General features: G+C 38.6%; 1 protein-coding gene across 2 annotated transcripts in view; it reads right to left on the bottom strand.

The window, feature by feature from the left end:
* Positions 1-1763: 1763 nt before the first annotated feature.
* MIS18A (MIS18 kinetochore protein A) overlaps positions 1764-11289 on the bottom strand; it is an 11245-nt gene continuing 1719 nt past the window's right edge. The window contains exons 2-5 of one of the 2 annotated variants that reach the window (XM_025872153.2): positions 9679-9745; positions 5848-5970; positions 3095-3191; positions 1764-2315 (exon numbers count right to left, since the gene is read on the bottom strand). In XM_025872153.2, coding sequence (XP_025727938.1) covers positions 2235-2315; positions 3095-3191; positions 5848-5970; positions 9679-9745 — 368 coding nt within the window. In that variant the 3' untranslated portion in view covers positions 1764-2234. Of the gene's footprint in view, positions 2316-3094; positions 3192-3211; positions 3979-5847; positions 5971-9678; positions 9746-11289 lie in introns of those variants that run through there. The other variant, XM_025872159.2, reaches the window with a different exon arrangement.

Here is an 11289-nt window from a genome sequence, read left to right as displayed (position 1 = left end):
TTTTTAAAGATTTTATTTATTTGAGAGAGAGAGAGAGAATGAGAGATAGAGAGCATGAGAGGGGGGAGGGTCAGAGGGAGAAGCAGACCCCCTGCTGAGCAGGGAGCCCGATGCGGGACTCCATCCAGCCACCCAGGAGCCCTACATCCCTAGAATGGATGGAATGTTATGGCTATACTAGGTAGGAGGGTGAATCAGATCAACTCTATTTTAAACAAGGCTAAATCATTGTCATTTGATTTTTGTGATGCTTTACTGTTTTCAAAGTACTCTCATAAGCATTATCTAATTTGATAATCTGTGATTCAAGTGAAGGTTATTATATCCTCATTTTACAGATGAGGAAACAGAGGCTTAAAATGATTAAATAATTCGGGCGCCTGAGTGGCTCAGTTGGTTAAGCAACTGCCTTCGGCTCAGGTCATGATCCTGGAGTCCCGGGATCAAGTCCCGCATCGGGCTCCCTGCTCAGCAGGGAGTTTGCTTCTCCCTCTGACCCTCCCCCCTCTCATGTGCTCTCTCTCAAATAAATAAATAAAATCTTTTAAAAAAAATGATTAAATAATTTGCTCAAGGTCACATGGCTAAAGAAGGCAGTTAAACTGGGATCCTGATCCAGGATTTATGCTATCTGTGGGACCATCCCTCAAAAACAAGCTGAGGGATGTTTCACTCACAGCTTCTCTGTTCAAGAATTTCCCACTAAATGCCTAGACCCAGTTCTTCAAGGAGACATTCTCCTGATTTTGCCCATTTAAATGTCCAGAGCTTGACTAGAATCACCCAGGTAGGGTGCATTCCATCCAAGCATTGATGCTACACAGAGCAATGACCTCAGTGGGCTCTTTAGCTTGGAAATTTATAAACATGATGCGAGCATTTGCTGAGAACAACAGAACCCACACTCTGGGATGAAACTCTATATAATGTTCTATACCTACATAGTTAGAAGAGCCTAGAAAGGCCATGTAATGGGTTCTGGCATCAGTTTCCATAGCTTCTCCCTAAAGAACTGGGGAGTGTCCTTTATGGGGATAGCTGAAGGAATAATTTCTGGGTAGATCTGCCTGAAGGCTCTTTTCTTTGCTGGGTCTTATGCAATTTGGACTGGAAGGTCCGTTTCTTGCTCCAGCACCCTCACTCCTGCTCACAAGCTGTGCTTTACCAGAACTTGATAATCAGAAACAAGAGCACACTGTTTTTCAGTTACAAGGAATAGAAACAAGAACCCACTGCCTCAAGTCTTGTAGGTTTTAGGATGTGGATATACAGGATGAGTTTTAAAAGTAGCATTCTGATGAGACCTCATGCAAAGCCAGAAAAGCCAGGCTTCCCAGGCCTTGGGGAAACAGGTGGCCCCAGAACAGGCTGGCCCGGAATGTGGTAGGGGAGACCCCCTCCTCCTGCAGGTGTCACAGAGCAGCATGCAGGGGGATGACAGGATTTCTGAGTTCAGTTAAATACCACAATTCAGTTTTGTAAAAATCAATCTTAAAATACTTTGTCTTAATCTTTATTCTCCCCCGATTTTAAAAAATAGCACATGCTTACTATAAGCCTCACATTATAGAAGACTGAAAATTCCCCAGAATCCCACCTGCAGAGATGACTACTAGTCTCTTTGGCAAATATTACTCCAGATTTTGGGGGGCACAGAGTAGTAAACAAACAGATCAAGTGGAATTCTACTACCACCAGAATACATGCTATTCTGCTCCTATGCAAGTTTTCAAACAGTTCTGACAAGTAATTCAACGGACCAGTTTCTTCAGAGAGCTTTATGCTTCTGTTTTCAGAGAGATTGAATCACACAGTGGGTGGAAAAACCTCCAAGATTTTCATGCCATTCAATATGAAGTATTTCCCAAAGTATTAAAGGTGAATGAATTTTTTTTAAAGGAAATGGAATAATGAATTCGATACAGAGATAACAGTTCAGAAAATCATGGCAGTTTCTTATCAAAGCAAAAACTACTAAATTCCAATTTCAGCAAGTATCATAAAATGGCTTTGAAATTCAACTTCAGGAAACAACCATTTCTTTACCACTGACTATATCATAGAAGTAATTCTACAATTCTTCTCACTTGATCAATACAAGAGAATACCACATATACATACGGGCATTGAGAATTCCTTCCATTCTAGGTGAAATCAAATGATAACCAGAATTGCTACATATGAAAGAAGTGTCCATCAGCAGGGAGTCCAGAGCGGGGCACTTGGAAGAGATTTCAGCTTTTGCAACTGGGAAAGGACAATTTTGATTCAACCTCCCACAGCTTCGTTTGTAAAGCTTTCAAAACATCTTCCATCTATTGAATTGAAAAAATATTTTCAGATACACATAGGATTATGATTAAAATCACACATGATTAAATGATTAAAATATGTATCATTAATAAAATTTATGAATGTTATGCATTACACGTGAAATTATTTAGAGGCATAAACTCAATTTTATGTAAATAAGGCAGCATTTTTTTTAGATTTTATTTATTTGACAGAGAGAGAGACAGAGAGACAGCTAGAGAGGGAACACAAGTAGGGGGAAGTGGGAGAGGGAGAAGCAGGCTCCTTGCCGAGCAAGGAACTCGATGCGGGGCTCCGTCCCAGGACCCTGGGATCATAACCTGAGCCGAAGGCAGACGCTTAACGACGGAGCCACCCAGGCACCCCAATAAGGCAGCATTCTATTATCAGTAGTTCTCAACCTCTAATGTAGAGCTCTTTTATACACTCATGGATATGTTGCCGATCAGGCCATGAGAAGATGTTAACATTCAAAAACATTTGCAGGTTGTTTATACCATGAGAATTGAATCAAATGAAATATAGTTTACTAGTTTTAGAATATACATGGTTTTGATGAGACATGAAATGTCTTATAATTTTTGTGATAAAGCTTTAGCTTAAGTTGTAGTTTGGCTAACCCCCCAAATCAACTTTACTAACAACTGAAATAAAATCAGCACTCTCTTACCAGGAAAGTACGAAGATCAAAACAAGTGCCATTCTGAGGATTATTTGTGGAGGAGCACTTGCTCACTAACAGGAAATTGTTCATACAAAGATATAAAAAGTACAGAATTACCTGCTTTAGAGACTTTTCTATTTCAACTCTGCTTTCAAGATTAAAAAGTTCTTTATCTTCTGACACTATTTGCTTTTCCGAGGACCCTAAAATATAACTGCAGTATAACATGGTACAAAGTTAAAATATGAAAAGGAGGTAAATATGAAAATCATGTTAATTAATAACATTAAAACTCTATCTTATACTACATATTTGTACCAAATGAACACAAAATAACTATTTTTGTTAATAGCAACCACACAGGAAGTTGTACCACAAAAAATCGAGTTTTTCTCCATAACACCTTGGTCCAGGCATTCCTACATATTGTCCAATATTCTAAGTACTTCATTACTGGCACAACCTTACTCTTTAATTAACCGAGTGGCAAAACATTCACACTCATAGTTCAAAATTCTATGATTAAAAAGTTTTAAAAGATCCTGAAGAAGCCACTGCTTTTTTGCTTTCTATAACTTGTTGGGAACATGTGTACTTTCAAATTTGACCTTTAGTAAATAACGTATGGAGTCAATTCTCAGTTACTTTGATTTGGCAACACCAACAGTTATCCTCCAAGTTATGTTTTGCTCTGCTCTCTGGAGTTAGGAGATGCTGTGGTGTAGAAAATATGAGATAAGATAAATATTGGCCTGGAAACAAGGAAAACAGGCCCAGTGTTGGTAACCTAGTAAATCTAAATGGGAAACAAGAAGGGGCTAGTATTTCTCCAAAAAGAAAACTTGATTAATTTGCATTTCTTCCAAAGTCCTTCATCACATGTAGCAACTTCAGGAGGTCACTTCTTTTGTCAAGTAAGGTCAAGCTTTCCTTGGAAGCCTTAGTGATTTTATTTCTGAAAAATGGCATGGAAGGCAAAATGGCAGAAGTCAATTAACATCCTGTTTAGGAAAGAAAAATGAGATGAGGTGGGAAATGAAGGGGCACTGAGTAATTTACAAAACTGTAAATGGGGGTGCCTGGCTGGCTCAGTCCTTAGAGCATGCGACTCTTGATCTTGGGGTCATGTGTTTGAGCCAACAGTGGGTATAGAGATTACTTAAAAATAAAATCTTTCAAAAAACCCCAAAACTGTAAATAAATACTTCCAAAACCAACCAGGTTCCTTGGCATTAAAATTCTTTTCTTCTTTTTCTTAAAGATTTTATTTATTTGTCAGAGAGAGAGAGAGAAAGAGCACAAGCAGGAGGAGTGGCAGGCAGAGGGAGAAGCAGGCTTCCTGCTGAGCAGGGAGCCCGATGCGGGACTTGATCCCAGGACCCTGGGATCATGACCTGAGCCGAAGGCAGCTGCTTAACCAACTGAGCCACCCAGGCGTCCCAAAATTCTTTTCTTCTTAAACTGTTCTTCTTTCCTGATATATAAGGATTTTAGGCATCTTTAAAGTCTTGAGGGTTACATCTTTTGCAGGATAAGTGAAAATACACTGGGGTCAGATGAGTCACTTAATTTTGTATTTCCTATTTAAAAAGGCTCATGAATTAGAAGGCCATTAAGATATCTGAAACTCGGGCGCCTGGGTGGCTCAGTTGGTTAAGCGACTGCCTTCGGCTCAGGTCATGATCCTGGAGTCCCGGGATCGAGTCCCACATCGGGCTCCCTGCTCAGCGGGGAGTCTGCTTCTCCCTCTGACCCTCTTCCCTCTCGTGCTCTCTGTCTCTCACTCTCTCTCTCTCTCAAATAAATAAATAAAATCTTAAAAAAAAAAAAAAAGATATCTGAAACTCCTGCTGAGCACCTGGATGGCTCAGTCGGTTAAACGTCTGCCTTTTGCTAAGGTCATGATCCCAGGGTCCTGGGATCGAGTCCCGCATCGGGCACTCTGCTCAGTGGGGGGCCTGCTTCTCCCTCTTCCTCTATCCCTCCCCCTGTTCATGTGTTCTCTCTTTAAAATATATCAAATCTTGGGGCGCCTGGGTGGCTCAGTCGGTTAAGCGACTGCCTTCGGCTCAGGTCATGATCCTGGAGTCCTGGGATCGAGTCCCGCATCGGGCTCCCTGCTCAGCGGGGAGTCTGCTTCTCCCTCTGACCCTCTTCCCTCTCGTGCTATCTCTCATTCTCTCTCTCTCAAATAAATAAATAAAATCTTTAAAAAAAAAATATATATCAAATCTTTAAAAATAATAAATAAATAAATAAAAGCTATCTGAAACTCTTTAACTGACATCTGTCATCAGCCTCCTATTTGCCTTGTTTCCAAACGTTTACTTTTTATAGAAATCTTGGAGAATGAAGGCACTTCCTTGCATCAGAAAAAACAGGTGATTCTTTACCAGATGCAAGAAAATAGTTGGACTTTGTATTTCTGCTTTTCTAGAACACCAAAGGGACGGACTTCCTTCCTAATCAGTTTTGAAATTCCTAATTCTTCATGATATTCTAGGTGGCTAAAAACTGGGGTGGGGTGGGTAATAAAATGGATGACACATATTGATCCACACAACTGCTTAAAAAATCCTATTAAACTAAATTCAATTTTTAGGGAAAATTGAACCTATTTTTACTCTGAAAAATGTTCTCACAGTGCTTTCTCCTTACAATTTAGAATGTCTAATTTTCCAATACCAAATACATCAGGTCAAAACAAATAAACAAAAAATCACACTGGCTTTATTGTCAGAAATTATTACTTGAAAATATATTTTAACCAAATAGTGTTGATTTAGTTCTGATGTTTTCATTATCAAGTTTTCTGCAAACAACTTTCCAAGAAATCATTTATGAGGTATCCATTTATTTAGCACACTTACCTTTCAATGGCTTCAACACTGAGGCAAAACAAGTCTCTCTTGTAATCTAGATTCTTGGGTGTGCACCTGTATATGTAGCCAAGCCTGAGCGAGCATCCTGTGCAGGATAGAGTCTCCAGAATGCTGCAAGGAAGAAGGGCCATTGCTTTAGCAAACAAAGTAGCAACTTGTTACAACCCATAAACGCTTAACATTTAAGTTGCTAAAATATGTTATTCTAACCCTACTAAGTCATATGTATAAAGAAGGAAAAAAATGATAGTAAAATGTTGACATTAGAAATGTAGACAGTCACCTCCAGGCTACAGTGCCTTCAGCACCTAGTGACATGGGACGTACAGAAAAGTGACAAGAGAAGATACCGATGTGGTGTTTTTCTAGACTGTAAATGCCTCAATCTGGTATTAAGAAAAATTATCTAAAATTTGAAAATAAGACAGGGATTCCACACGCCCTTTTAATGTCATATTGTCCAACAAGCCCACCAAGAATCATTAACACTCTGGGGCAGGGAGGCAGATTTTTTCTGTAATGATCCAGGGAACAAATATTTTAGGTTTGTAGGCCATGTGGTGTCTGTTGCAATGACTTGCCTCCACTATTATAGCACAGAAGCAGCCACAGACAATATGTAACTGAATACACAACGTGTCTATGTCCCAGTAAAAATATATTTACAAAAATAAGTGCTTGGCCCATGGGCCATACTTTGCTCTACTGGAAGGTAACATTGGTTGCTCACTACTTACTATTGATTAGGGCCCAGACTCTCTGAAGTTAGATGATAACTTACAGAAAGAAGATTAATAAGATTGATAATTTGTAAAATTATAAATAATTTTAGTCTGGTAGAGACACAAATGTTCTCTGCTAGTAGAAAAGGTAACCTCAAAGGCTGAGGCTCTATTGTCCTATAGGACAGTAACTAGGTATGTTCTACAGAGAGCATCCTTCTCTAAACCAGCTTTGCCATGTTCTGACTCCCTCGGTAATGAGTTAAATAAATCTCTGACGTGTGCTCTTCACGTATCTGTTAGGGTTGCCTTTCTCTTTTTAATTATACTTTGACCTAACACTCTTCTACCCACTACGGATATGTTCCACACAGGCAACTCACAAATATTTTACTTAATGATCCAAGTTCTCCACATAATTGTTCCTTCATTATAGTTATTTCTCAACTCAGGCTCTGCATATTTGAATATAATCTCCCCCACCAATGTCAATTCATGTCTTCTTTAAATCTTAGAATCCAGTCACCTAAATGCCTTGTCAAGTTGACCTATCCAAATTTTCCATTCTATAAATATCTATAATAAATTAGTCCCAACACAGAGCAAATTGATAACTGAAGATCTAAATCTAGTGATAATATACATTACAAAAGATAGCTATTATTTCAAAAGAATAATATAATTCCTATTGGTATTGAGCCACTTGTGATGATTACAGAGCTATTCCTGTTATCAAAAAAAATGGAGCCAACCAAAACTCCAACATATTATAGACTGCATTATTGTTTACCTAAAGATACTGACTTTTTTAACTACTGCAGCTACATAATGGAACAAAGAACAAAATGCCTAATAAATTATAAGTTCTTACTGGTGATATAATTAGCTAGATAATATGCCACTGATCATATATTAAGCTTCCATATGCTTTTATATTGAAAACCATATTTTACATTTTTTTTAGTATTTTAAATTTATATATTTTTTTATATTTCTTAGTAAAGCCCAGGAGGGAACCCTATCCATACTACCAACAGTGAACAGGAAAATGTCCATGCTACATCTCGAACCTCATAATCTTTATGAAGTGGCCATACACAATTACCAAGATTGTGAACTAACATATAATGCAGGTGTAATCAACCAAAAAGGATACAAATACAACACTGATCAACAAATAATATTGTTTTATCCCAAATTACCCAAATCAAAGTAAACATCACTGACGAATACACGCAAACCCATTCACACTTCCAGAGTGATCTTGAGAAACAATGAAGAGAGTAGCGACAATTATTGCAATGTCTTTCCGTTGTCACCGCTGGCAAGGATTTGGCCAGAACTCACCCTTAACACTGAACAACAATATTGAGAAAGCAGTGCGGAAATCCTAGGATGATTTTTCGACAAGAAATGAGTTAGTGTGTAAGAACCTTAACGAATGACAGAAAGAACCCAGGAACAGCGCTGCTACCTTCACGACACATTTCTAAAACCCACGCGTGCTCTTGCTGGCCGGCTGCCAGCAGGTGGCTATTCAGTCAGGCCTATCAAAAACTTAGGAGCATCCCAAGGCAATACGGTATTTCCCCAAGTGTGGAATATGGGACCCTAGTGAATGTCTTGAATTTGAATTTACGTGGCAAAAATGATGGGTTCAGGTGACACAAGGAAACAGGACTAAATAACACTGGCTCCCAGAGTTAAGAGTCAATTCCCCTTTTCAGTTCCCCATCAATCCTGATTATAAAAAGAAGAAAGTCTCAGTCCAGTGCTAGGAAGTCTTTAACTAGAATCTCACAGCTGCAAATCTTTTAACAGTGAGAAAACAGACTTTAGGCTCAGAACCAGCCAGGTGATAGCATCTCTGCTAGAGTTTAATAACATTTGTTTTCATTGTGGTTAATTTCTAGTTCAAGCAAATAATATGGCAGTAATATATTATATTCCTTTTTAAATAAATTTAAATAAAACTCCTGAGTCAATGTAATGAAAGGTATTAAGTAGATGACAGCAAAGCCGGTATGTGGATATGGCAAAACTGGTGAAAGTGGCATTAAAATGACTAAAACTGGAAGGAGAGAAGAAAGAACACTTTGCAAGAAGGAAGGAGAAACACAGGCACCATCCTCGCTCTAACTACTAAACAGTCCTGTGGTTTTAGCAAACTTCTAATCTCCCCAGGCCTTACTTTCTTCATCTACAGAAGGAGAAATGATCTAAGGCTGGTTTTCCAAACCGAGGTCGCCTGCGTGCCAGGAGCACCGTTTCCATCACATACACATACTACCTGTACTGTTGTTAATTCTCCTTAAAAAGAGTGATTTTTTTAAATTGAAATACACTTTATTTGAAAAGGAAACTCCAGCATTACTTTAAAATGAAAAACACACATTTTTAAATGTATTTTTAAACACACATTAAAAAAACATACATGATTATTAATTTCTGTTTAGTCGTCTGTATACCACATAAAGTTACTTCACAGATCAGTTAAGACACATTTTTGGCAACAATTATATAAGGCAGAGCCTCCCATTCTGTTTACTGAGGATGCCACTTGTAGCAATGGGTGGCAGGTACGCCAAGATGGTGATCCCTTCAACTGTTGGAGCAGCAGCACAGGCCTGGGACTGCCGGAGCCCCCGTGCTGGCTGCTTCTGGCCTCATGCAGCCTTGTCTGTTTACCTCAACAGGCCACATGTCCATGTGTGTGAGTGTGATACTAGCATTTTCTGTGTGTAACATGACATTAAAAAAAGTAGGTAGCGTTGGCCTAAGGCACACTTTGGCTGAGATTTTATGATACAGGTATTTTCTTTTTCTACTTTTATTTTCAATTTGCTTTAGCACTAAGCCCAAAGACCCAAAAGAGAGTGTGAGAATGTGACTTCAGAAACTCTTTCATCACAATATCTAAAAACGACCACCATCACTCAAGAATTGATACATTAAAATGACTGATTCTATACTGATCACCACGAAGAAAGTTTTATCCCAATTAATCTTACTGGTAATGATCTTATTAAAGATTTTTAGTTGAAAAATAAACATTTTCTCTAATACACATATTCACACAGATAATAGCCTTACTCACCAACCATTTTCATTTTTACGTTTGGATAGTATCTGTTCTTTATCCACAGAAACATTACAGGAAACACCTACAGCAAAGTAACAATAATGTATTAATGTGGTTTGCTATAATACACCTGCAGATATTTAGAGAACGTCTAATTCAATTTTTACTTTTTTTTTTTTAAGATTTTATTTATTTATTTGAGAGAGAATGAGAGCACGAGAGGGAAGAGGGTCAGAGGGAGAAGCAGACTCCCTGCTGAGCAGGGAGCCCGATGCAGGACTCGATCCCGGGACTCCAGGATCATGACCTGAGCCGAAGGCAGTCGCTCAACCAACTGAGCCACCCAGGCTCACCCCAATTTTTACTTTAGAACTCGGAGAACCAGAAAAAATAAGAGCCCAGAGTCACATATACACAAAAGTGGTTCAAAACTAAATGTACAGAGGTCTTCTGGAAAAAAGATGGCAGAATGAGAGTTATTTCTTTCTCTTCCCTGAAAATCACTGATGTTAATAAAATGAGTAAAATTAGAGGGGAAAATTCAACTGCCAGTAAAACTTGGAACAATTAGAACCTCAATCACAGACTACCAAGAATACCTGCAAGGTATAATAAAATTGGGATAAACCCAAGAATAATGCTAAAAGCCAGTGTATACATCCCCAGGCTTCAAATGCAGAGCTCTCAGGGACCTGGACAAAAATCTTCTATTTAGACCATGACTTGGATGGGGTCACAGTTGACCCCAGAAGCAGGAAACATTCCCAGAGGATCCAGGTCCAGGATACACTAAATGAAGGGATAGGGGATGGAGGGAAATGAAGAAGGGACATCACACCTAAAATGTCCATACTAGCTTCAGGGCCTTTGCACTAGCTGCTCCCTGCCTGGAAAAAGCAAAGAGCGTGATCCCAGAATTGTACATGTAGTCAAGTTGCCATTCATGTAAAAGAGAACAGAAAGACATTTTCAACCACTCAAAACTGAAGTTTTCTTGGGGGTTGAGGAGGGGGCGTGGGGAGGGTCTACTGATGATAATGAAATAAACAACTCAGAAATGAGAACACTATTAATAAGCTTTCTTGTATTAATAAGAGTCCTAGAGTTGAAAAACAAATTCATACAAATGTTACATTAAGGTTCAATGACCATGCTATGGCTACAGAACAGAACTTAAATGTTATAAACCTTGACAAAGTAAAAATAATCAAACTAACTCAAACTGAGGCAGGAGGGAATAGAATTAACCCAAGAGTTCATTTCGTTATCTTTCATGGCAGCAGTGCTGAATGGGGGGAGTAAATCAAATTGTCTAAAGCTGAGAGTTTTTAAAACTTAAAAACTGATACAGAAAAAGTAAATAACAGAAGTGTTTTTATATATAAAACAAAAGGAAAAAGAAAAAGCATGTGGCAAAAGATAGAAAACAGGCTGTAAAAACAGAAAGTACAAGCAAAATGAAAGATTTAACACCAAACATACTATTTCTTGCCTACTAAAAAAAAGAGATGAGTCCCACATCAGGCTCCCTGCTCAGCGGGGAGTCTGCTTCTCCCTCTGACCCTCTTCCCTCTCGTGCTCTCTCTCTCAAATAAATAAAATCTTTAAAAAAAAAAAAAACCTTTA

Source organism: Callorhinus ursinus, unplaced genomic scaffold (genome assembly GCF_003265705.2).
Source record: "Callorhinus ursinus isolate GAN/ISIS: 27379988/994484 unplaced genomic scaffold, GSC_fseal_2.0 scaffold1, whole genome shotgun sequence".
Lineage (NCBI taxonomy): Eukaryota > Metazoa > Chordata > Mammalia > Carnivora > Otariidae > Callorhinus > Callorhinus ursinus.
The sequence above is the reverse complement of the archived record's forward strand: the minus strand, read 5'-3'. Positions and strand labels throughout refer to the sequence as shown.